Here is a 27424-nt window from a genome sequence, read left to right as displayed (position 1 = left end):
TATAGAGAGTGACCATAGAGATATGCAGGGATTAATACATTCTATTAATGACAGAAGTCTGCCAGAAACAAATACAGATAGTCCTCGGTTAACAATGGTAATTGGGACTGGAATTTTGGGGACTGGAATTTCTGTCGTTACGGGATGCAGTCATAAAGCATGACATGTGACCACATTGCTTAGCGATGGCAATATCGGCAGTCCCTGTTGCTGTCCTTAACCGAATCCTAGCTGCTCGTTAGGTGAGGACCCACCCCTATCCAAGCCATTCCTGACTTAGTCCCTCCCAGACTCAGTAGGGTAAGGGACTGCTTACTCTTCAACTTCCTCCATCCACTTATCTCCCCCACATCTCTGCCCTTTTGGCTGCCCTACACTCTGCTGCCACTGCCGTCCCTGTGCTCTGCTCACCATGTCCAAATCACGTGCAGCCTTCTTGTGAGGCTTTGGAAGGCTTCAAAGCCTTGCAAGACAGCCTGCAATTTGGACAAGGGAAGGACGGTGCTGCCAGCAGCTGCCCCATAAAGGGCCAGGTCAAGCACACCTCATCAGCAGTGGGAGGAAGAAGATGGCACCAATCAGCTGGGGGTGGCAGGGCAAGTGGTGTTGGGCAGTGCCAATCAGCTAAAAAGCAGAGTTTTGGGCAACAGGCTGATGGTGGTAATATCCACATCCAGATCATGTTGCATATATATTGTATATGATGAAAGAAAGCTTACGCAGTGTGAATATCCTAATTTTACCAGCTAGAATTCTGAGAATAAAATACCAAATGTTTTTAGGGATTTTTTTTTTTAGTTATTTTTAGTTATTATTTTCTTCAATAAGAAAAAAATGACCAGCTGCAAGGTGGATGGACTCAGTTATAGTGGTGATGGATGTACTGTTGGAAGACCTAAAGGACCAGGTTTTCTTTGTCTTGGAAAACATCTATGTGGTAACTAAGAGTTGATGAGAACTCTTGTTGTGGCACATCAATCAATCAATCAAGAACTCCCAAGACTGAAACGCTTCTCCTATCAACTGTTTCCAAAGTTATTTCCTTTCTTCTCTTCATTGGTCCTTTCCTGTACACTATCCACATGGCTTTATCAATAATCCAACCATTTAAATTTACTCTACAGTGCAGATAGTTTCATGTAAATTATCATTGTGATTTCTCCTCTGTGTGGGCTTGTTGATGTCTTCTCTAACTGATAGAGCTAACCAGAAAGAAGCACTTAGTTGTTTACTTCCGGGACATGCTGGATCACCCTTGAAAAAGTTGGAGTATCATGCTCTAGAAGAAAATAATGTTCCAGAATCCTCCAGAAGGTTCCATGACCTCGTTTGTTTCTGTAATGGATTCACTGAGGAGCAATACGATTAACTGTTTTGATATTTTCAACACCTCATGCAACCGATATCAGTACAAGCAGGAAACATAATCTTTTTCCTGTAAGAGAAAATTCTCTCAAAAATTGTCCCAAGATTTCATTTAAAAGGGAAACCAGAACATCCATCCACCAAAGAATATATTTATTATAGTACTGGAGACAGCAGAAACAAAATCTAAAGAGGCAGGGAGGCAATTCCTCTATATACACTTACACAAATTAGAATATACATACGATTGTCCAAAATAATTGAGTTAAGCATGTATACAATGGGTGCCTTGGTTAGTGAGGTCGGATATGAAGTGGAATCTATGAGGTAATGGGATAGAATTACAAAAATAATGGTCTATTTGAGAGAACAATGTGTTACATGAACATAGTAAGTTTCTAAGGAAGTTTTTATGGCTTATTCTATACTGGCCTTGCTTCCCAGAGTCTTTGCTCACCTCTCAGTGTCTTCTCCCACCTTTATCAACATTCCTGGGCCTTCCACAGCTTTTAATGGCTGAGCTGAGAGGGTTATTGTTGCCCACGTCCCTGGGAAGGTATTTTAGGGAAGGGGATGTTTTGCCTGTTCTAAGCAATGCCATTTTTTCTCCTACAATCCACACCTCATGCATTAAATCCTGTGAATTCTCTTATGAGATGCAAGCTGACTACGCAACCTGAACGTCTTTCCACACTCCATACATAAATAGGGTTTCTCTCCTGTGTGGATCCTTTTATGAATAGTAAGAGACCCATTTTCACGGAAGCACTTTCCACACTCGGTGCACTGATATGGTTTCTCCCCTGTGTGGATCCTTTTGTGGGAAGTCAGGGAAGATCTCATTGTGAAGGTCTTTCCACACTCCATACATTGATATGGTTTCTCCCCTGTGTGGATCCTTTTGTGGGAAGTAAGATCGCCACTACGCTTGAAACTCTTTCCACATCCCATACATTGATATGGTTTCTCCCCTGTGTGGATCCTTTTATGGGAAGTAAGATCACTGCTTAATCTGAATGTCTTTCCACACTCTATACAATGATATGGTTTTTCTCCTGTGTGGATCCTTTGATGAGATGTAAGCTGACTGTTCAACCTGAATGTCTTTCCACACTCCATACACTGATATGGTTTCTCCCCTGTGTGGATCCTTTTATGGGAAGTAAAGCAACCTTCTTTGCTGAAGCTCTTTCCACAGTCGGTACATTTAAATGGTTTCTCCCCTGTGTGGATACTATTATGGAAAATAAGGGAATTACTCTGGTTGAAGCTCTTTCCACACTCCATACATTTATATGGTTTCTCCCCTGTGTGGATCCTTTTATGGAAAGTAAGGGAACTTCCCCTGCTGAAGCTCTTTCCACACTCCATACATTTATACGGTTTTTCTCCTGTGTGGATTGTTCTATGGCAAATAAGGGCAGAGCTGCCTCTGAAGCACTTTCCACACTCTATGCATTTATATGGTTTTTCTCCTGTGTGGATCCTTTTATGGCTAGTGAGATTACTCCTATTCTTGAAGCTCTTTCCACACTGCATACATTTATATGGTTTTTCTCCTGTATGGATCCTTTGATGGGAAGTAAGGTGACTATTCCATTTAAAGCTCTTTCCACACTGCATACATTTGTATGGTTTCTCCCCTGAATGGATCATTTGATGGGAAGTCAGGGAGTATCCCTGGCTGAAGCTCTTTCCACACTCCATACATTTATATGGTTTCTCTCCTGTGTGGATTGTTCTGTGAGAAACAAGGGCAGAGCTGTCTCTGAAGCTCTTCCCACACTCTGTGCATTTATATGGTTTCTCCCCTGTATGGATCCTTTTATGGGAAGTAAGATGACTGCTGTTCCTGAAGCTCTTTCCGCATTCCGTGCATTTATATCGTTTCTCTCCTGTGTGGATAGTTTTATGGCAAGTAAGGGAACTGACGTTGCTGAAACTTTTTCCACATTCTGTGCAGTTATATGGCTTCTCCCCTGTGTGGTTCCACATATGATATGTAAGCTGACTGCTCAACCTGAAGCTCTCTCCACACTCAATGCATTTATATGGTTTTTCACCTGAGTGGATCCTTCTGTGAGAAATAAGATGACTGCGTTGCCTAAAGCTGTTTCCACACTCTATACATTTATATGGTTTTTCTCCTGTGTGAATCCTTTGATGGGAAGTAAGGTGACTGCTACTCCTGAAACATTTTCCACACTCCCTGCATTGATATGGTTTCTCATTGTGAAGCTTTGCCTGGGCATTAAGTGGCCTACTCTGCTTTAAGCTCTTTTTTCCATGCTCTGGGAATTTATGCACTCTTTTACCTGTATGCATTGTTTTATGGGAAGCAAGGTTAGCTGGATCACTGAACTCCTCTCCACACTCTGTGCATTTATAGGAGTTCTCCCCAATGTGGGTTTCTTGACATGAAGAAGGAGGGAAGGTTTGTCTGAAAGATGTTTCAGGTTTTCTCCATTCATTATGGTTGTGTTTAGTCTTGGTTGCACAATGATTATCTATGTCCAACTTATTTTTTATTGTCCTATGCAGTAGACAATTCTCAGATCCATTTCCTGTGAGTTCCTGTTCGGTCAAGAACTCATGGAAGTCCACACATTGGGAAGGGGATGATTTATCTCCCATACACTTAGGGTGGTATTCCTTGTGTAGCTTTGATCTCCACTGACTTTCAAATGTCTCTCGTCCCACTTCTTGCTGGACTGTTTCTGACGTCATCATATCTAGCTCCTGATTCAGAGTTTTCTGCTTATCTCCTTCTATGGGGGGAATGAGTGAGAGAATATGAGAGAGAGAGAGAGAAAGAGAGAGAGAAAGAGAGAGAAAGAGAGAGAAAATGTAAATCTTCTTAGACCTTTCACACAGAACCTGAGTGGGGCACCAGGGATCAACGTCCATTAGTTAATAAGCTAATTCTAATGAGAATTGATCAGCATCTCCAAAAGTCTCTGTATATTTTGTTAAAACCTATATTAGATTTTGCTTACACAACTATCTCAGATGTGATTTCTTTGCTGGACTGTTTCCTACTGATTTCATGAGGGTTTTTTTTTCTTCCTAATAAATCAAATGAAGGAATGAAAAGGAAGGGGAAAGAAAAAGGTTATATTGAAAAAATGCTACAGTTAAGAGGATTGAGATGTTGCCTGCAGGTATTAGGACTTTAGATTTCAACCAACATAACATTCCACTTTTCTATCTTGGAGACCAGCATTAACCTGGACTGACTTAGGGTTTGGCTATGGGAAATGTTTACCCATTATCATTGTCAAAGGAATCAGGAAAGGTTCTTTTCATAGTTGAAAAGTTGGGACATCAGGACCACAACATATGCATGTTGGATAGGTATGTACATCATCGATCCTCATGTATAAAGTTATATGTACTGCAAGATCTATAGGAGAACCCAGGGAAGAGAATTATGGTGCAAATCTAAAAATAACCTCTGATGAAAAAAGACCCTTGATGTTCACTGGTAACAGGAAAGAAAAATAATTTGATGGGGCAGACCGAAAATGACTTTTCTCTGAATGTTGGGTCCGTGTTCTTGTCCCTGAGCCTTCTGGTATTCCTGCTTGTACAATGATGATCTATTCAACAACTATGCACTGATTATATGGCTCACTGTGTCATTAATGTGGAGATACACACACGCACGCATACATACAGTATATAATTCTACCAGGGTTTGAATGAATGTGGATTGAATACAAAAGTGAGAGAAGGAACATGGATCCAATTGCAAAATACAGTGGTACCTCGGGTTACGAACGCCTCTGTTAACGAACTTTTCGGGTTACGACCAGCTCCAGCCGCAAAAATTTACCTCGGTTTCTGAACTCCACCTCAGGGTACGAACAGGATATGCGGCCATTTTCCCTCCCGTGACACGGTCCGCGGCCATTTTTCCGCCCCTGACACATGGTCCGCGGCCATTTTTCCGCCCCTGACACGTGGTCCGCGGCCATTTTTCCACCCGACACGTGGTTCACGGCCATTTTTCCACCCCTGACATGTGGTCCGTGGCCATTTTCCACCCAACACGTGGTCTGCGGCCATTTTTCCGCCCGACACGTGGTCTGTGGCCATTTTCCGCCCCTGACATGTGGTCCGCGGCCATTTTCTGCCCCTGACACGTGGTCGTAGGGAGGGGGACTCTCCCTCCAAGCAATAGCCGCCTCCCTGTCCTCCACGCCAAAATGGATTAACGGTAATTACATTGAGCCTTATGGGGAAATTTGCTTCGGGTTGCGACCAATTCGGGCTGCGACCAGAGTCACGGAACGAATTAAGTTCGTAACCCGAGGTACCACTGTATATGAAAGGCAAAAGAGTGGTTGAGAGGAAAAGAAAGACATGGCTGGATGGAGATGATCCTCAAGAAGAAAGAAGTGAAAAGTTTCAAGAACAAATGACTGTGTAGGGACTTTTGCTTGACTAGTTCTCACTTGCTTTCGGTTCCATAATGAACTCAGAGAAGGAAGGGCCCTTACCCAGAGAAGCCACATTTCTAGAATTCTCCCGCATGACTTCCCCATGGAGGGCTTTTTGGGTGGAATCCAGCAGAGCCCACTCCTCCTCTGTGAAACACACCGCCACCTCCTGGAAGGACACAGGCCCCTGAAAAGAGAACAAGGACATTCTTGCTTAACTGAGAAGCTCAACAAAGTTTTGATAAACAAGTCTCCAGAACAGGTATTACTATATATCCATCAAGTTATTCCCCTTTGAGGTACACAACATTTTGCAGAAAGGGCATGAGACAATCACACAGATATTGACTTCTGTTGCCCATCATGGCTTAGGACAATCAAGGCTGTCACATTCTGTGTCTTGCACTGTAGCAAGACACAGAATGTGTAGATTAAGTTACTTTTTAGGGTAAGTTGTTGAGAAGGTAGCCAGCCTGCAGCTGCTGAGAACCCTGGAGGAAATGGATTGTCTTGGCCTGTTTCAGTCAGGGTGGGATTCAGTGTGGAGACAACCTTGGTTACACTTGACGGTGATCTGTGGTGAAAGCAGGGTGGAGGTGGTGCATTCATCCTTGTTGTTCTTGATCTCTTGACAGCTTTTGATGCTGTTCACTATGATATCCGTCTGGACAATCTCTGGGGCCTGGGAATTGGGGGCACTATTTTGTAGTGGTTCTCTTCCTTCCTTCAAGGCTGGTTCCAGTCAGTGTTAACTGGGGGGAGGGGGGAGAGGTCACTCCCTAAGCCTATTCTTTGTGGGGTGCCACAAGGCTTGGTGCTCTCTCCCCTCCTATTCAACAACTACATGAAACCACTGGGCTTTGACCCAAGGCTGGCCAAATGAGGTTATCAAAACCTTGTCCCAGTGCTTGGTGGCTGTGTGGGCCTGGATGGGGAGGAATGTCTTCAGATCAGTCCTCCCAAGACTGAATGGCTGTGGTTCTTAGGGCCACCTAGATCCAGGGAGATTCTAACTTTGACCTTGGGTGGGGTTGCACCTCCCCATTCAAGGATGGTGGGCAATCTGGGGGCCTTCCTTGGTTTACAGCTCCTGCTCAATGAGCAGGTGGCAGCTGTGGCCGAGATAGTATTTGCACGGCTTCATTTGGTGCACCAGTTGTGCTCTTTCCTAGATCAGGAAGCCCTTCAGCCATTCATACCCTCCTGACCTCACAGCTTGACTACTACAGTGTGCTTTATGGAGCGCTGCCCTTGAAAACCACTTGGAAGCTTCAACTTGTCCAGAATGGCATGAGCAGTGATTGGAATGGTTTGGTATGCTCACGTAGGACCCCTGTTCGTGAGCTGCACTTCTGCCAATTTGCTTCTGGGTGCAATTCAAGGTGCTGGCTATGACCTATAAAGCCCTATATGGTATAGGGCCCAATTATTTGAGGGATCCTCTATCTCCCATGGTGTCTGTGCAGCTGATATGAGCTGACACGGCTTCTGCCCTTTGGATCCCTTCAATTAAACAGTGACATCTTTCGAGATCAGGAGGTGAGCCTTCTCTGTTGCAGCACTTGCCCTCTGGAATGAGGTCCCCCTGAAATCTGGGAGGGTCCTGCCCTGATGGAGTTTCAGAGGGCCTTGAAGACCCGGCTGTTCTCCCACATCTTGGGCTACAATGTCTGGAGCCCCTTTGTGAGCTCTGTTGTTGACCAGACTTGCCACTTAGTTTTTTACCTTACCTGGTTTGTTTTTTGAACTGTGATGTTTTATTATTATTATTGTTGGTTGCACAGTTAGCCAGATGTTTAGACTGGATTTGGCATTTTTATCCACCTATCGAGTCCTTCCCAAGGACCTGAGATAGGCAGATGTTGTTGTCTGATGGTGTTAAAGGTATCACCGCAGGATATAAGCTGTTCCAAGTAAAGCTGCCTTTTGCAACTGACTGATGGTGATTTTGTGGAGTCCTTGGGGTTCTCTGAACTTGGTTCTTTTCTTGCAAACGTTTCATTACCCGGCTAGGGTACTCTTCAGTGCTAAAATGGGTCGGGGTTTGCTCTCTATTTATATACTGTGGCATGGCTTGCCAGTGCTGGGGGGGTTGGGGGTTTTGTTTTGCTCCTCTGGTAGTTCCTTGATTAGCATCTGTTTGCTGCTTGATTGTGTGCCTGGTGGTGACCTTTGCTTATCTGGGTGATGACTGCTGGTGAGGCGATCTTCTGGCCTTTTGTCTCTTTTGAATAGTGTGTAGATGCTGTTTATCTCTATGTGTCTGTTGATGGCTGCCTTGTCTGAACACCAGGCTTCCAAGAATTCTCTTGCATTTTTGGATTTAGCTTGGTCTAAAATGCTGACAGTTTCCCAGGTAAAACTATGGTTGAATCTGTCCATCTGTGGTGAGATTAAGGAGTTTTCATCATGTCTTCTGAGTGCTAGTTGTTGTTCGTGGATGCGCTCTGCTAGCCTTCTGCCTGTCTGTCCTGCATAGTGGTTGTTACAGTCCTTACACTGTATGTTGTAGATGACTCCTGTTTTTTCTTCCTGTGCTACTGGGTCTTTTGGTCTACTTAAGATATTTTGGAGTGATTTTGTTGGTTTGTGTGCTGCAGAGATGCCATGTGGTTGTAATAGTCTGTTGGTGGTTTCCGAGATGTTTCTGATGTATGGCAGTGTGATCCTTTTCATAGCTTGTGTGGGTTGTGTTGCAGTAGGTTGAATGGTCAGGCACTTTTTGATAAAGTTGTGTGGTTATCCATTTTGTTAGAAGATGTTGTATAGGTGGTCTTTTTCCTTTTTCTGCTGTTCTGGGTTGCTGCAATGTGTTTGTGCTCGCTTGAATAATGTTCTTACACAGCTCTTACACAGGGTTTTACTTTGGTAGTGGAATACTTGATTGATGTGGGTTGTCTTCCGATAAGCTTGGTTTCTAATTTACTGTTGTTTCCTCTGCTGATGAGGATATCCAGGAAGGGTAGCGTGTTATTGTTTTCTTCCTCTCTGGTGAATTTTATTCCTTTCTGGATGTTGTTGATGGTTTCATGTGTTCTTGTTCTTTTTTATTATAACAAATGTGTCATCTACATACCAGATCCATACTTTGGGTTGATGTGAGGAAGTGCTATAGCTTCTAGGCGCTGCATGGATGGTGATTTTGTCAGTGCTGATGGTCTTCAAGTGGTGCTCCAGATGTTTTGGAATTGCACCCAAGGCACCTATTACTATTGGTATTACCTTTGCTTTCTTTTGCCACAGTTGTTCTATTTCTATTTGCAGGTCTTTGTATTCTGTGATTTTCTCTAGTTCTTTCTCTTCTCTTCTGCTGTCTTCAGGTATTGCAATGTCCACTCTTCAGACTTTTTTGTCTTTCTTATCAACAATTGTTAAGCCTGGGGTGTTGTGTGGCAGGTGCTTGTCTGTTTGAATTCTAGAGCACTTTAGCTTCTTCATTTTCTATTACTTTGTCTGTTTTGTGGTCCCACCAGTTCTTGTGTGCAGGCAAATGGCATTTCTTGCAGATATTCTAATGCACCATTGTTGCTACTTTGTCATGCTGTTGTTTGTAGTCAGTCTGTGCAGTCTCCTTGAAGCATCTAACTAGGTGGTCCACTGTTTCTTCAGCTTCTTTGCAGAGGCGGCATTTCCTGTCTGTTGCTGTCTTCTTGATTCTGGTTTTATATGCATTTGTTCTTAAGGCTTGGTCTTCTGCAGCCAGAATTAGCCCCTCTGTCTCTTTCTTCAACTTTCCTGCTCTTAGCCATTGCCAGGTCTTATTGTTATCTGCTTTGCCTGCTAGTTTTTTTGTGTACTGGCCATGTAGTACTTTGCCTTGCCATGTCTCTTTTCTGTTCTTCATTTGGTCTTTTTTGAAGGCCAGTTTGGTCTCCTCAGTATTCAGTAAGCCTTCATGGTATACTAGCTTCAGTGCATCTTGTTCACTGTCCTTCAGATATTATTCCAATATCTTTTTTCTTCTTCAACTATCTGGTGTACTTGCCACATTTCACACCCACCTATGCTCGTTGGTAAGTAGAGTCTGTCGACATCGCTGCGTGGATGAAGGGCATGATTCACTGTAATTATTTTTTTGGTCTTCCTATCCAAGTCTTCTAGTTCTGCTTGAGTCCAGTTCACTATTCCAGCTGTGTATTGAATGACTGGAATTGCCCAGGTGTTAACCACCTTGATGGTATTTCCACCATTGAGTTTGGACTTTAAGATCTTCTTCACTCTCATGAAGTATTCCCTACTTATCTTCTTCTTGACTTCAGTGTGCTTGATGTTGTCAGCTTGAAGGATGCCCAGGTATTTGTAGTGATCTTCTTCATCTAGACTCTTGATGTTATTTGCAATTTGTTATTTGCAAATTGATTCCTTCAGTTTTCACTATTTTCCCCCTGTTGATGGTAAGGGTGAAACGTTTGTCCAGTCCAAACTCAATTGTAATATCTTGGCTGTATATTTGGACACTGTTGAGCTGCGATTCTATTTCAGATGGTGTTTTTCCACACAGCTTCAGATCATCTATGTAAAGGAAGTGGGATAGGCTGGCAGATGTTTATGATGTTTGATAGCCATGGCCTGACTTGTTCAGTATTGTTGACAAAGGAATCAATGCAATGTCAAACAACAGTGGTGATAGTGAGTCTCCTTGAAAGATTCATCTCTTGATATTAACTTCTCCCAGTCTATCACCACTGACCAGCAACTGTGTCTTCCACCGTACCAGTGATCTTTGCACAAAGCTTCTGATGTTTGGCTAGTGTGGGTCTTCCGGGCTGTGTGGCCGTGTTCTGGAAGTTTTGTTTCCTAACGTTTCACCAGCATCTGTGACCGGCATCTTAAGAGAGCAGGAGTACAGACAGGAGCAGTTCTCTCTGTGTCAGGATGAGGTGACAAAAGGACTGTTGGGGCAGTTTCCTTTCCGCTCAGATGGAAACTGTTTGGGCAGTTTCCTTTCCGCTCAGATGGAAAGACGTTGTTTCCAAGAGCTAGATGCTGTTGGACTGCATCAGCTACCGCATCAGTTAGCAATTTGAAAGTTGTTGGCAAGCAGATAATTGGCCTGTAGTTGCCTGGTGTTGCCCCTTTTGGTGGATCTTTCAGTATCAGGTAGGCTTTGCCAGATGTTAACCAATCTTCAATTTCATCTCCATGCAGTATGTTGTTAAACTGCTTGGCAATGAGTGGGTGCAGACCAGTCAGATGTTTCAACCAAAAACCATGAAGTTCATCTTCACCTGGTGCCGACCAATTCTTGATCCTTCCTTTCCCCTTCTCTACCATCTCCACTGTCACCACAAGTTCTTTCATTTCAGCTTCCCTTTTATTCTTATCCACCTCCTTTATCCAAGCTGCATTCTGTTGTATTTCTTTGGGTTGTCCCATAGCTGTCCCCAGAACTCCACTGTTTCTTCTTTGTCAGTTTCAGTGCAGTCTCTCCATTGGATTGGTAGAAATGTTTCTGATTCGACCAAAATAGGAGATTCTGCCTCTATTGTGTAATTCCAGCTTCATATCTGCTAATTTTCTTGGCTATGGCTGTTATTTGCTGCTTTATTATTTCCAGCACTTCCTTGATCTTCCTTGTTTCTAGGTGATATTTCTGGATTGGGTATTCTTTGGTCTTTTTGTTCTTCAGCTTCTTTTCTTTCATCTGTTCTAGCTTGCTTGCATCTGATCTTAGCATGCTGATCTCATTTTCCAACTTGATCTTCCATTTTGGTGGTGCACTGTTTGGAGTTTTTTTCTTGTTTGTTGATTTTGCATCCAAGGTATGGAGTTATAACTGCAGCCATGCTGTACATTAGTTGGTTTGTTTCTTCCAGTGAGCTGGTGCTTATATTAGATGTTTCAGTATCGGAATCATTTAATACTTGTGCTAGCTTTTTCTTTGTAACGAGCTTCAATGCAGGCAACCTTATTCTGTGGTTTTTGTGCTGTTCTAGATGCTCAGTTATTCTTTGTTTCAATTCTTCTTGTTTTTTAGATAGAGAGTTTTGTTCTTTCTGAGGAGAAGGCTCTTCTGTCTGAGCTACTTCTGGCAAGGCTTCGGTTTCTTTGCCCTGGGTAGCCCTTTGCAGTTCTTCCGACTCTCCTGTGAATTATTTATTTCATGTTAGAAATTGATGTTGATCTGCTAGCCTCTGTTCTGCTATTTCTGATTCTGGATGTTGTTCTTTCCAGAAGTGGTGCATTTTTTCGGATATCCCCTCTTATTAGAGTTGATTTGTAATATTGTTTATGAAAGAGACACTCTTTGTCTGGCTCCTCTGATGAGACCTGTCCAGTACGGTTGAACTTCTGGCATAGGTCTCATTCTCCTCAGAGTACGCAAGCCCCACAACCATGTCAAGGTAGTGCCACACTGGGGGATGCTTATTATGATAATGATGATTTACATTGTGAGCTGTGGGGTCCTTGGGGTTCTCTTGTCTGAGCCTGGTACTTTCCTTGCAAATGTTTCATTACCCGGCTAGGTAACATCTTCAGTGCTAAAATGGGATGGAGTTTGCTCCCTATTTATATACTGTGGCATGGGTTGCCAGTGCTGGGGGGGTTGGGGGTTTTGTTTTGCTCCTCTGGTAGTTCCTTGATTAGCATCTGTTTGCTGCTTGATTGTGTGCCTGGTGGTGACCTTTGCTTATCTGGGTGATGACTGCTGGTGAGGCGATCTTCTGGCCTTTTGTCTCTTTTGAATAGTGTGTAGATGCTGTTTATCTCTATGTGCCTGTTGATGGCTGCCTTGTCTGAACACCAAGCTTCCAAGAATTCTCTTGCATTTTTGGCTTTAGCTTGGTCTAATATACCAACAAATCAGAGGCACACCCGTGGGATCACCACTGTCAGGACTCATAGCAGAGACTGCAATGCAACGCCTAGAAGCTATAGCACTTCCTCACATACAACCCAAAGTATGGATCTGGTATGTAGATGACATATTTGTTATAATAAAAAAGAACAAGTAGAGAAGACACATGAAACCATCAACAACATCCAGAAAGGAATAAAATTCACCAGAGAGGAAGAAAACAATAACACGCTACCCTTCCTGCATATCCTCATCAGCAGAGGAAACAACAGTAAATTAGAAACCAAGTTTATCGGAAGACAACCCACACCAATCAAGTATTCCACTACCAAAGTAAAACCCTGTGTAAGAGCTGTGTAAGAACATTGTTCAAGCAAGCACATTGCAGCAACCCAGAACAGCAGAAAAAGGAAAAAGACCACCTATACAACATCTTCTAACAAAATGGATAACCACACAACTTTATCAAAAAGTGCCTGACCATTCATCCTACTGCAACACAACCCACACAAGCTATGAAAAGGATCACACTGCCATACATCAGAAACATCTCGGAAACCACCAACAGACTATTACAACCACATGGCAACTCTGCAGCACACAAACCAACAAAATCAAAATAAATTAAGTAGACCAAAAGACCCAGTAGCACAGGAAGAAAAAACAGGAGTCATCTACAACATACAGTGTAAGGACTGTAACAAACACTATGTAGGACAGACAGGCAGAAGACTGGCAGAATGCATCCATGAGTACCAACCAGCAGTCAGAAGACATGATGAAAATGCCTTAATCTCACCACACATGGACAGACTCAACCATAGTTTTAACTGGGAAACTGTCAGCATTTTAGACCAAGCTAAATCCAAAAATGCAAGAGAATTCTTGGAAGCCTGGTGTTCAGACAAGGCAGCAATTAACAGACACATAGAGATAAACAGCATCTACACACTATTCAAAAGAGACAAAAGGCCAGAAGATCGCCTCACCAGCAAGCAATCACTAGCAATCATCAGCCAGATAAGCAAAGGTTACCAGCAGGCACACAAAACAGTGAACAATACCCTAATCAAGGAACTACCAGAGGACCAAAACAAAACCCCCACTCCCCCCAGCACTGGCAAGGCAGGCCACAGTATATAAATAGAGAGCAAACCCCATCCCATTTTAGCACTGAAAATGTTACCTAGCTGGGTAATGAAACTTTTGCAAGAAAAGAACCAAGTTCAGAGAACCCAAAGACTCCACAGTTCAACCCTGAACTACACATAGTCACCTCTATTGGTACATTGTGAGCTGCCCAGAGCTTTTTCAGAATCATGCAGCACCTATACTGAATAAATTAAATTACCAACCATAGTTGCATCTGTGTCATATGCAGCTTTCCCAGCTAACAACAAAGACAGCCATGGTCACTATTCACACATTCTGGCCAATATGGCATCAGTTGAAGCAAAGCAAAAAATCTTGAATTTACGTTCAAAGCCAGAAAACGTTCTGGATAATCCAACATCTTACAAATCTCTAACTGCTGTGTTTCATGTTGAGGATAAAATGCCTAATCCTTATTAAAAATAACAAACAAACAAACAAAACCCAACTACTATCCATTGTAAGGACGGAAATTGAGGAAACCATCCACAACTGTGCCACCGTAATACCAGAATTTGTGCACGGATCAAGAGTTTGATAGACAGAGGATACAGTGCCCACATCCTGCTTTTTTAAGGATTTTAAGGATTTTTGAAGACTGCTCATACTTTGAAGCTTTGCTTGGATGAGAGCTAATACTGTAAAGTGAAACTTTTTCCAGTACCTCTGATACAGAACAGAGGTCTGGCCTGGTTTGACAGCATTCTCTCAGTGGGTCACAGCACCTGGCCTCTTTCCCTGGGATTGGGCCTCTCAGAACTTGGATGGGAGATGACCAGGAGATGACCGAGATACAGGCCAGATCAGGAAGTTAACGAACATACCGAAAGAAAGTAAGAGGAAGACACTTTCATGCTGTTGCCAAGAAAACTGCATGGATGTTTCTGTGAATTCAATGGGAGTCAAGTCAATGTAATGATTAGATTTGCGGGCTCGGGTGTTGGGTATAAGGCTTCCTGGATCCAATCTTTCTCTGAGATATCCTGAAGGTCACATCTTGAGGGGCAGGATTTATCTGCCAACATTTGGGGGGAAGTCTGACCCAGTTGCACATCACACATACATGTAGGTGCGATTCCCACAATGGGATTATTATGGTGCCCTCAGCTCTTTAATGAACTGGAGGTATCCTTACAGCGACTCTCAGTTGCTGAGGCTTCTCCTACCTGAGCTGGAAGCTGAATTGCTCTTGCTCCTCCACCAGAAAAAGGATATGTTTCAAGAAGTTCCACTGATGTTGTACAGTCCCCTACAAATGTGATGGGAGTGTAAGAAGAGTTTTAGAACATATTGTTAACAATTTCTGGAGTAACACAATATAATGCACTTTCCAGACTGAAATGAATCCTGTAAAATCAGTTCCTGAACATAAAAGAAGTCAGACACCAATAGAAGCGAATATGTGTAGCTCAGGGTTGAACTGTGGAGTCCTTGGGGTTCTCTGAGCTTGGTTCTTTTGTTGCAAACGTTTTGTTACCCGGCTAGGTTACATCTTCAGTGCTAAAATGGGTTAGGGTTTGCTCTCTGCTTATATACAGTTGGAAATGAAAAGATGTCAGCATCTTAGACCAAGCTAAATCCAAAGATGCAAGGGGATTCCTGGAAGCTTGGTGTTCAGACAAGGCAGCCATCAACAGGCACATAGAGATAAACAGCATCTATACACTATTCAAAAGAGACAATAGAAAGGAAAACAAAAGACCAGAACATCTCCTCACCAGCAATCATCACCCAGAGAAGCAGAGATTAATACCAGGCACACAACCAAGCAGTAAACAATACCCTAATCAAGGAACTACCAGAGAGAAAAAATAAAACAAAACCCCCACCCCCACCAGTACTGGCAGGGCATGCCACTGTATATAAACAGAGGGCAAACCCCATCCCATTCTAGCACTGAAGATGTAACCTAGCCGGGTAACGAAACGTTTGCAAGAAAAGAACCAAGCTCAGAGAGCCCCAAGGACTCCACAGTTCAACCCTGAGCTACACATATTCGCTTCTATTGGTGACTCCACAGAAGTCAGACAGCTGGAATTCCTGAAGAAAAAGTCAGAGGTCTAATTGTCTAGGGAAGGAAGAAGGGATGGTCACTTACCTGGTAAGATATCTTGAGCTTGTTCCTCCTGGGAGATCTCCCCAAAGAATGTCTCCTGAGAAGTAAGAGATGGATCCCCCTTTACTTTGGGACCATTGGAACCTCCCTGCATGTGAAGACCCAAAAGGAAAATTAGGGGGCTGGATCATGGGAAAGGAGGATTCTCATCTTCAGCCACAGACAGTCCATCCCCATCATCACTAAGTGGGGAGGGAGGAATTTTTTGACTTTCCACCTGTCCTGACAAATTGACTCAAAGACACAGTGAAATTTTCTTATATTGGGAATTCAAAAAAATTCTGGTAGGGACTTTTTAGAGAACTAGGAGCAATGTTTCCTATAAGGTGCCGTGTCCTCTCACCTCCTCCCCTTTGTCCTCTGCCTGGCTCAGGAGGAAGCCTTCGGCTAGGGCCACTGCCTGGGAGCTGGTCTCGGCTCCACATTCCCGCACCCAGTCGGCCATCTCCGAGGGCAGGACGGCCAGGAACTGCTCCAGGAGCACCAGGTCCAGCATCTGCGCCTTGGTGTTCCGTTCTGGCTTCAGCCATTGAAGGCAAAGGCGGTGGAGGTGGCTGCAAGCTTCTCGGGGTCCCTGGGTTTCCAGGTAGCAGAATCCCCTGAATTGCTGGTGCTGGACCTCCCAAGGGAGGGTTCCTTCTTCCAGGACATTCTGTCTGGTCTTTTGGCCAAGTTTTTTGCAGCTCTCAACCAGAGTGTCACAAAGTCCTTTTCCTGCTGCATCTTTGTCCTCCATCTTCTCTCCCGAAGAACCAAGATCTTCGAAGGGGCTTCTTGGTTCTCTGAAGCTGCTGGCACTGAAAGGACCAGAGCTGTGGGAAGAGTCGGGGATCTCCATCAGGGGCCTCTTCCCTTCTCCCCCCCAGAAAGGCCTCCTGGGTCTGCTGTTCCCCCCTCCCCCCTTCTCAGCCCCCCCCCGCAATAAGGAGGGTCTCAAGCCCGAGGGGGCTTTGGCTGGTTGGGATCCCTCTTGCAGGCAAGGAGGCAGCCCAGGGCCCTTCCGGCTCCCCAGGCCTCCTGCAGCTGGAGCCCCCGCCCCAGCAGCCCAAGACCCCAGCGCGGAAGGGCAGGACGGCCCGGAGCAGCAGCAGCAGCAGCAGCAGCAGCAGCAGCAGCAGGCTCCTGGCCAGGGCGAGAGTCCTTCCCCGTCCGAGCGCAGGTCCCCCAGGCACCTTCCGGACCAACCTCTCGCGGGGTCCGGATCGCAGCCCGGCTTTCCCTCGCGGCGCTCTTCCGGGGAGAGCAGCCGGGATCCTCCCTACCCGCGGGAGCGCCTTCCAGGGGTTAAAGCCAGGAAGTGGGGCGCCCTAGAGAGGCGGGGCCGCCCTTCCTGCCGCCGGTCCCAGCGCCGCCTCCTCTTCCTGCTGCTCCTGCTGCTGCTCCTCCCCCCGGGCTGCAACATCTGGCCAGCGGCGAAGAGCGCCCCCTGCCGGGTCCATCTGGCCAAAGGCGCCGCCGCAGCTTGAGGGGGCGCCGCAACGAGGCGGGCGCCGCGTTGCAGATCAGGGTCGCGTTCCGGAGCCCGGAACTGTTAGCCCCCAACTGGCCTCTTGGCGCTCGGGAGGGGGGCCGGAGGGCGGAAGTCCTCCTCCCGCTTCGCTTTCCGCGGGGGGGACCGAGAGTCTCTCCTCGCCGAGCTGAAGGTAGCCGTCGTGATCAAAAGCGGCCCCGTATCCCCGGTCCTGGCATTCGGTGAAGACGACGCCGGCTGCCGGGCGGGCTACATTGTTCGTGAAAAGGCTCGGCGGAAGGAAGGAAGGAAGGAAGGAAGGAAGGAAGGAAGGAAGGAAGGAAGGAAGGAAGGAAGGAAGGAAGGAAGGAAGGAAGGAAGGAAGGAAGGATACAGTAGCAATACTGAGAATGAGAATGGCCCGTTCAGGAGCTCGGCAGGACTTTTGCACTCTTGCCAAACAAGTTGTTCCGGGCTCTGCATTTTTTTCCCTTTGATTATGTGCCATCAGGTCGTGTTTGTCTCCTAGTGGCCGCAGACAGGGCCTGTCCTGTCCTTTCGGGTCTTCCGACGGGGCCCCGGGGCCACTGCGACGGAGCCCGTCCCCCTCGCTGCTGGTCCTCCTCCTCTCCTCTCTCCTCCCACCCTTGCCAGCATCAGAGCCTTCTCCAGAGAGCATGAAGTGTCCAAGGTAGGACAACCGGAGCCTGGTCATTTGTGACTCCGGGTTGGTTTGCTCAATGACCCATCCGTTTGTTTTCTTGGCTGCCCACGGCGGTCCCAGGGGCCTTCTGCAGCACCGGAGTTCAAAAGCATCAATGCTCCTCCTATCTGACACCTACAAGGTCCAACGTGCGCCTCCGTAGAGGGAGCACCTGGCGTGCAGCATCCTGCCCTCTCCCACGCAGTGTGAACTGACGCCCTTGCCACTGTCACCAGTGATCTTCCGCCTCCAGCATCCTCCTCTATTGCTGCTGCCCAATAAAGGTGCCCGTCCCCGCGCAGCTGGGATGGCCTTTGCACCTGGGTGACCCAGCTGGGAGTTTATACTCTTGGCATATGCTCCTGATGTCCTTTGTTCACCCCTCCCAGGAACCCCCCTGCCATGATGAGGCACAACAGCAAGACTGGGGCAGGGGGTTGCTCTCGTACTGTTTCTGTCTTTCACCCCATGCTCCCAATGTTCACGCTTCCCTCTTTGGACGCTTGCAGGTGTTGCATGAAAGAGCCACCAGGGGGCACCCTCTGCAAAGCAATTGCGCCTTTGGAAGCCAAGTGAGTCCTTGTCTGGGGTGCATCCCTTGGAGGTGGGGATAGGTGGGGGGGAAGTGAGGGTCCTTGCCAGAGTTTCCTCTCTCTAGGCAGGAACGCTCTCTCCCTTTAACCCTTTGAGTGCTGACATAAAGAGGAAATAGCAAGTGTGGATCATATCTTCCAAGGTGCAGCACTGCACATAGCATTGCACACCCCAAAGGCAATTAGCCTGATGGGTCTATGTAGAGGCACATCTGGAGAACCTCCTAAAGAAGAGGAAGATGGCAGGGGAAATTCGCAGCCTGCAGACCCGGGAGGGGAGGGGCTGCTCTTGGGAAACCCTCCCCATTCCTTGCTTGGGGATATGGGGCTCCTAGGAGGAGGGGGAGGCTGGAGCTGCAGGAGGGGGCGTTTTGCTCAAGTGAGCAAGCAAGACTTAGGAGGGGATCTGGGGATCTGGAACTGGCCTCTGCTCTCTCCAGCTAGAGCCCCCTTTGCTCCCCACCCTGCCTGAGCCTTGCAGAGAAGGAAGGAGGAACAATAGGCAGAAACTGGTGAAGCCTTTCTTTGCTGGAGGGAGAAAAGAGGGGGCTCCATCCTCATGGAAAAGGACCCTGATGGGGAACCCCAACTCTTCCCACAGGTCTGATCCTCCCAGTGCCAGCAGCTTTGGAGATCCAGGGGATTCCTTCAAAGTCTTTGCATCTTCTGGGGAGTCCAGAGAGAAAATGGAGGCCGAGCACCTAATAGGAAAAAGTCTTGGTGGTGCTCAGGTTGAGAGCTGGAGGGAATTCGACTAACGGACTAGGCAGAAAATCTTGGAAGAAGAACGTCTCACAGGGGATGTTCAGCCCCAGAACATCAGGGAATTCTGCTACCAGGACGCTGAAAGACCCTGAGGAGTTTGTAGCCACCTCCACCACCTTTGCCTTCAATGGCTGAATCCAGAAAGGCACACAAAAACTCAGATGCTGGACCTAGTGGTCCTGGAGCAGTTCCTGGCCGTCCTGCCCCCAGAGATGGAGAGCTGGGTGCGGGAGTGTGGAGCAGAGACAACTTCCCAGGCAGTGGCCCTAGCTGAAGGCTTCCTCCTGAGCCAGGCAGTGGACAAAGAAGAGGAGGTGAGAGAATATTTCACCCTGGAATAAATATTATTCTTGATTCTCCTGAGGAGATTTCTCTACCCCTTCCATACAATTTTCCAGGACAGGTGGCAGGTCAGAAACCTCCTCCATACCCATTTATGGATGTAGGTGGTGGATTGCTCATCATGGAGGACAAGAATACTCATGTCCTGCCCCACAATTCTCTTCCTTTCTTCCTTCACAAGCAGGGAAGATCCACTGAGGTGAAGGCACCAGGTCTCAAGGCAAGGATGAAGCCATCAGATTCCTCTCAAGGGTTACTGTTTGTGGTGATCTTCCAGGAGGATCAAACTCAGCCCACCTCACCAGGTAAAGGAGGATTCCTTCTTCTTTCCCCAGAATTGCAGCTCTGACTTGCTCTGTCTCTTCATTAGATAGTGTCACCCCAGAAATTATTAGCAATATTTTCTAAAACTCTTTCACCCCATTTGTCTCCCTTACAGGGGATGGTACAATATCCATGGTACTTCATGAAGCATTGCCTTTTTCTCATGGAGGAGAAAGAGTAACTCTGCCACCTGGTCAGGTAAGAGAAGGGTCAGCATGTAAATAGTAATGAGACTATTTCAGGGCCTCCAGTTCATTCATGAGCTCCGGACATCATAATCCCATTGCAGTAATCAAACTGGGATGTACATTTTGGTGTGTGACTGAGTCAGTCTTCCCACCCATTCAGAGGCAGATAGATTATGGGCATAAATGGAGCAGAAGTAACCAAGATATGATTTTCTGGATATCTTGTTGAAAAACTGGAAGCCAAAAGCCTCATCACCCAACAACTCAGCCTTCAAATGTATCTTGTAAGACCTCTTTCAAATCAAACTCAACTCCTGTTGACTTCATAGGAACGTCCATGCCATTTTCTTGGCCACAGTATGAAAGTGGTTTCCTCTTCCTTTCTTTTGGGAACTTTTCTACATCTCAGTCTGGCCTGTAGCTCTCGGATTTCCAGGTTACTGTGTGGGTTCTTTGTTTTCCAAGGACCGGACACACCACAGTGTAGCAAATCTGTACACAATGCTTTATTGCTTTCCCCAACAATAGAGCAATATTGCTCTCCATCCCTTTAGGACTTGCAAGGTGATGTTGCCATGTAAATGTGTCTTTAATACTCAGTCCTTTAATACTTAGTTCAAGCAAAAGCCTTTAAGTCTGTAAGGTGGCAGACAACTTTCACCTCCTTCCAAACGTTCTTACTCTAGTTGGAATGAGGGGCTGTCTCAGTGTGGTTGTTCCTCTTCTAGTTGCTACCCAGCTGCTGGCAAAGCTCCAAGCTCCAGGCAGGACTCCCCCCAGGATATGCTGCTTACCACAACTTGTGGTCCTGGAAGTTGACTGAGAGTCCTCTCGCCTGCTTGTAACAGCTGCCAATCTCCAGACGTCGCCTCCGCTGCCCCATCTCCATGCTGTTTGTTTATCTCCTTTCCTCCACACCTGTTTTGGCGCTTGTTTTTGTAAGCTAAGGGCCTCGGTGGGGTGAGGCTGCCTCTGGATGTCATTGGTATGTCCTTGAAAATGCCAGGGTGTAGCTCAATTATTACAGCAGCTGAAACACCAGCTTGGATGCTTGTGAGTAAAGTTGTGAGTGAATGAATGAATGAATGCATGAGGGAAATGGGGTGGGAAGCGTTTCTGCCTGGCGGCAGCTACTTTTCCCAAACACAAACAGCAATCCCAACTTCACTCGCTCACAGTTACCGCACTGCAATCCAGAGACTCTTGGTGGCTAACTGCATTCTAACATGGCCAAGGCCAAAGAGATCAGGTTCTGCAACTTGCTGTAAGGATGGAATCAAAATGGTCCAAATCTGTATTCTGGTATTTGGGTTTCTGGAATGTTTCATTTTATTAGCTCTCATCTAGGCAAAGATTCATAAGATGAGCAGTTTCCTAAAATCCAAAGAAAAACAGGTTTTGGGCTCTGTGTCAGTTGGGCTGTTGATCTCTGAACTGCTACAGTTCCAGGCTTTGGATAACTATTTCAGTTTTAGCTCTTAAAGTGGTCAAAAGTTGGCTTTTCTATACTTTAACCAAGGACCAGGGGCTTTGTCCTTAAAAACATCCTGAAATGTGCACCACAGAAGTACTCAGTGCTTTGAACAATTTTGGCTAATGCAAGGAAGGGTTCTGGCCTTGAAAGTAAATTTCTGACAAGCCATCACAGATGTTTTTAGCCTGGGTTCTGGGAGGATACACAATCATAATAAATGGGAAACTTGAAATGTTTGTCCAAGTATTGTGTTTCTGTGTGTTAAATGTGTCCCTGTGTTGTGAGATTAAAGAATTTAATGAGCAAAAACACCCTGCAGGAGCCCAGAACTTCAAGAAGAAAAAGCAGGCTGCCTTTACAGCACCCTTCAACACAACTCATACAATTTCATTAAAAAGGTACCTCTCCATGTAGCCAACTAAAATACCACTACCCTAACCCATGAAAAGAGTAATTTTCCCATACGTCAAAAATGTCTCAGAAGACATCAGCAGAGTACTTCAACCACTAGGCATCACAGTAGCCCCCAAACCAACAAAATCCCTCCACAGCATCTAAAACTAACCCAAAGGTTCAACAACTGAAGAAGACAGAACAGGAATTATTTACAACATCTAATGCAAGGACTGTGAAAGCCACTAAATAGGATAAACAGCAGGATGTATCCATGAACACCAGTTGGGAGTTTGAAGATATATTGAAAATTATTTAATTTCACATAGACAAATTTAGCCACATATTCAGTTGGGAAACTGTAATCAGAATCAGGTGCGTACATTATAACAGCCCTGATCAAGACAAATATGACAAGCTGCCACACATAAAACCAGTAATCCCATTCCCTTGTGTCAAAGCATTGATGATGTTATCTATTTTGGCAAATAAATGTTTGCAAGAAGAAGACCGAGCTGAACAAACACTACAATTCCAACATTTCAATCCTGAGCGACATATATTCCCTGCTAATGTCTGATTCACCCCTCCAGCTTCTCCGTGAACTCAGAGGGAGAAATCAGACACATCTCAAGGTTTCTGGGAGATCTTCTGTAGGATTCAAGCCTCAGTGACTCTACAGGTGAGTCACCTGCTTACACGCATGGCTGCTCCTCCTGTTGTTCAGCGTTCTGGGAAGGAACAGCAGAAACATCTATTGTTTCTGACAGCTGCTGAAATTTCTTCTGCTTTTGTTGGAAAGCAGAAAATTGCAACAGCTCCCATTGGAGAAAAAGCCATAATTTAAGCTGCTTTAAACTGTCCAGGTAGAACTCAGCTCAGAAAGATGGTATCATCTAGTCCCAGGATTTTAAAAAATACCATCCAGGATTTTTAAGATGTGAAGCTTGAGCAAATTTGTTAATCTTCTTTCAGGGTCCCGTGTCCTTCCAGGAGGTGGCGGTGTGTTTCTCAGAGGAGGAGTGGGCTCTGCTGGATTCCACCCAGAAGGCCCTCCATGGGGAAGTCATGCGGGAGAATTCTAAAAATGTGGCTTCTCTGGGTAAGGGCCTCTCTTTGCTCCAAGGTCACATAGTTGGGGAAAGCATTTGCAAGTAACCGTAACCCAAGAAATGATCCTATCAGATGTGGTCTCTTCACTGGAATATGGAAAAAATCTGGTCTTCTTGAGGTCTCAAGAAGGTGAGAGATCTACAGATTCCTGCTTTAATCTATGGTGGGGCCTTTTCATGTCCTGGATTTGAGGGTCTCCTTGCTGAATTTTCAATCTCATCAGAAATAATTTGACCCTTTGGCTAAAAAGAGGTAGGGGTCAGAGCTTTCTGTGACCTCGGGATGTCCATAAGGTGTGATTAAAAAAGTCAAGAAGGGGACTGTGATAGTGTGATCGTTCTGCCTGTTTTTTAACAAGCAGAGCTTTGTGGCTGTCACCTTTACTTTTCTGACCCTGCTGGGACCCCAAAGCTCCATTTCTGCAGCTCTCAGAGTCTCTGATCATTTTAGCATTTTTAACATAAATAAAAGCATTCTATAGAAAAGCACTACTGAATTTTCCAAAGAGGAAGAGAAGCTGAATCCAACTTTTCAATGGAGTGTTATAATTCTGTACCCTTAATAAGAATATATTAGAGTCATCTCTGGAAGGGCCACCTGCCTGAGCAGGTTCTAAGCTCCTGAACTCCTTCCTCCCACTCCCTTCTTGGCAATAAATAAATATATCCAAGATATAGAATAGAAAGATGAAAATATAGTGAAATTGGATTTTAAAGAATCTAGTGTAGCTACAGCCTATAGACAATAGATAGTTAAAACAGAAAATACAGGTAGTCCTTGACTTACAACTATTTGTTCGGTGACTGTTCGAAATTACGACAGCACTGAACGAAGGGACTTACAACCTGTGCCACTGCAGCACCCCCATGGTCGTGTGATCAAAATTTGGGCACCTGGTAGCCAGCCTGCACTTAAACTGCAGGGGCACTTCAGATCTCCCCACCCGCCTATCTCCCCCCCATCTCTGCCCTTTTGGCTGCTTTGCCCCCTCCCTTCCAGGGCAGCACACAGCCCCTGAACTGTGCAGCGACCCCTGAGCCGCATGAAGGAAAAGTTCACTGTAGAAGCTGGGCGCAAAATGCAAAAGGTCGGTGTGGGGAACTGGGAGAGAAGGCAGCTGGGTGACTAAATGCTTCCTGGGGCGGTTTGGGGCAGCTTCGTGCAGCTGGGTTGGGGCGGTTACAGCTTCCTGGAGTGGCTTCGTGTGGCTGGGCTGGGATGGCTGCAGCTTTGGGCTGTGCTGTGGCTCAGGGGCTGCTTGCCACCGCACAAGGCAGGGTGCAGGGCGGCCAAAAGGGCAGAAAAGGTGGGGGAGATAGGTAGGTGGGGGGAGTTGGAGGCAGTCCCTTTCCTTACTGAGGCTCGAGGCTGGGAGGGACCAAGCCCGGAATGGCTTGGATTGGGGTGGGTGCTCACTTAACCACCCATGATTCTGTTAATGATGGCAACTGGAACTGTCGGGATTGCAGTTGCTAAGTGATGCAGTCAAGTGATGTCTCATTTTATGACTGCATCGCTTAGCGATGAAAATTCCAGTCCCAATTGAGGTCGTAAGTTGAGGACTACCTGTAGTTTTATTAAAATTAATTTCTGAACTAGTTGAAGGCATTTATAATTTACAATTCTTTTCTTTTATTTGTAAGCTTTCCTTTTATAAAATAAGGGTCTCCCCCCAACCATTGAAGGGAGATACAAAAACCCAACCAACTGTCCAGGTTTCCAGGGCTTTGTGTCTATTGAGTCTGGGTCAGTTTGGTTATTGGTGGTCCAAAGAAGAACCTGTGACATCACCTCTCTGAGATTTGCTAAGATTTCCTTCCCACCCAATTGTTTTTCTCTTTCCTGTTCCTTGTGAACAGCAAGAGCACATTTGTGGGTAGATATTTATAGACTTGCACCCTTAATCTCTTCACTGCACTGTCCTATAGATCTTGCAGGACATAGGCTATCACAGATGGGCATTTCTAAGATAAAACCATCCAGCATATGAGTTTCATGGCTCTGCTCCACCATGAAAAGATCCTTCTGACTCCTATGCCAACAATAATGGATCATCTAAAAGTCATTCTGGGCTAATGGAGGCTTTGCAGTCTCAAAAACCATAAAGTGCCCTATTTTGCTCAGAATCAGGTGTTATGAATTCAAATTCCTAACATCTACGGGCTTCATCTATATCTTCTAATGATATCTTATTTCTATTAAAACATTTTTTCTTTTATTATTACATGCACTTTTCATTTTTTAGGAGGAACGAAGTCATCTACATGCTCATGAATTCAGGGGAAATAGTCCAGGAAAGATATCACATCCAAGACAGTTGTATGACCAAAGTAACATGTAGGTTTCAAGAGAGAGCAAACAGAATCTTGGAGATGCTGATCAATGCCCATTAAAATGTACTCATTAACTAAATGGGTCATCTTCTGTTACAAAGTTCAAAGAAAATGTATTTATTTTTTCTCTCTCAAACAGGAGAATGGGAAAATGAGAATTTTCAGGAGCTGCATATGATGACATCACAAACTATCAAACATGAAATGGGAAAAGAGACATTGGAAAATCAGTGGAAGTCAAAAAGACACAAGAAAAACCACTTTAACTATGCAAGGGATAAATTGCCGAGTTCTCAGTGTGCAGAGGTCTATGAGTTCCTGACTCAACAGGATCATGCAGAAAACAGAAAGGAGACAATACTCAGTGATACGGATCTCTATTATCAACATGGAACCAAGACTAGACACAACCAAGATGACTGGAAAAAGCCTGGAACATTTTTCAGTCAAGACTCTCTTATTTTATGTCAGCAAATCCTCACTGAGGAGAAACCACATACGTGCATGCAGTGTGGAAAGAGCTTCAAGTGGAGCTATAATCTTACTTTACATAGAAGAGTACACACAGGAGAGAGACTACATCAGTGCACAGAGTGTGGAAAAAGCTTTATTGATCACAGGGCCCTTAATTCCCATAAAAGGATCCATACAGTTGAAAAAGCATTTAAATGCAAGGATTGTTGGAGGAGCTTCAGTAACTTAAGTTCCCTGAACTTCCATAAAAGGATTCACATGGGGGAGAAAACATATCAATGCATGGAGTGTGGAAAATGCTTCAGCCAGAACTGTATCCTTACTTCTCATCAAAGGCTTCACACAGGAGAGAAACCCTATGAATGCATGGAGTGTGGGAAGAGCTTCAAAGATAGTTCTGCCCTTATTTCCCATAGAAGGATCCATTCAGGGGAAAGACCATATAAATGTATGGATTGTGGAAAGAACTTCAAGCAGAACAGTGAACTTACTTCTCACAGAAGGATCCACACAGGAGAGAAACCTTATCAATGCATGGATTGTGGAAAGACCTTCAAGCAGAGCAGTGAACTTATATCCCACCGAAGGATCCACACGGGAGAGAAACCATATAAATGTATGGATTGTGGAAAGAGATTCAGCACAAGCAGCCACCTTACTTTCCATAAAAGGCTCCACACAGGAGAGAAGCCATATAAATGCATGAAGTGCGGAAAGAGCTTCATCCAGAGTAGTAGCCTTACTTCTCATCAAAGACTCCACACAGGTGAAAAACCATATCAATGCAAGGAATGTGGAAAGAACTTCAGCCAGAGGTGTAATCTTGTTTCACATCAAAGGTTGCACACAGGAGAGAAACCATATAAATGCATAGAGTGTGGAAAGAGCTTCAGCCAGAATTGTATCCTTTCTTCACATCAAAGGGTCCACACAGAAGAGAAACCATTTAAATGCATGGAATGTGGAAAGAGCTTCAAACATAGCTCTATCCTCATTTCTCATAGAAGGATCCATTCAGGGGAAAGACCATATAAATGCATGGATTGTGGAAAGAGTTTCAAGCACAGTTCTACCCTTCTGTCCCATAGAAGGATCCACACTGCAGAGAAACCATATAAATGCATGGAGTGTGGAAAGAGCTTCAAGGATAGAAGTGATTTTACCTTTCATAAAAGGATCCACACAGGTGAGAAACCGTATCAATGTATGGAATGTGGAAAGAGCTTCAGCAAGAACTGTAACCTTACTTCACATCAAAGGCTCCATACAGGTGAAAAACCATATAAATGTATAGAGTGTGGAAAGAGCTTCAACCACACTGGTACACTGATTTCTCATAGAAGGATCCATTCAGGAGAAAGACCATACAAATGCATGGAGTGTGGAAAGAGCTTTAAG

At 45.3% G+C, this 27424-nt stretch overlaps 2 protein-coding genes across 2 annotated transcripts; one reads left to right on the top strand and one right to left on the bottom strand.

Annotated features, from left to right (window-relative positions):
* Positions 1–1499: 1499 nt before the first annotated feature.
* On the bottom strand, positions 1500–17303 carry LOC103058890 (uncharacterized). The gene is given in 7 exon segments (XM_088151284.1): positions 1500–2167; positions 2170–4133; positions 5868–5994; positions 14925–15007; positions 15857–15962; positions 16218–16686; positions 17060–17303. Coding segments are annotated over 6 exon segments (2718 nt in total). The 5' UTR covers positions 16611–16686; positions 17060–17303; the 3' UTR covers positions 1500–2122.
* LOC103060819 (uncharacterized) lies at positions 17294–25669 on the top strand. Its single transcript, XM_088151474.1, has 5 exons — positions 17294–18599; positions 19912–20032; positions 20167–20249; positions 23082–23208; positions 25465–25669. The coding sequence occupies exons 1-5, from the start codon at positions 18384–18386 to the stop codon at positions 25491–25493; spliced, it is 576 nt and encodes a 191-aa protein (XP_088007600.1). The 5' UTR covers positions 17294–18383; the 3' UTR covers positions 25494–25669.
* Positions 25670–27424: the final 1755 nt, after the last annotated feature.

This window comes from Python bivittatus, unplaced genomic scaffold (assembly GCF_059951505.1).
Source record: "Python bivittatus isolate LINGU-HERP-01145 unplaced genomic scaffold, Pbiv_v1 ctg000650_np1212, whole genome shotgun sequence".
Classification (NCBI taxonomy): domain Eukaryota; kingdom Metazoa; phylum Chordata; class Lepidosauria; order Squamata; family Pythonidae; genus Python; species Python bivittatus.
The sequence above is the reverse complement of the archived record's forward strand: the minus strand, read 5'-3'. Positions and strand labels throughout refer to the sequence as shown.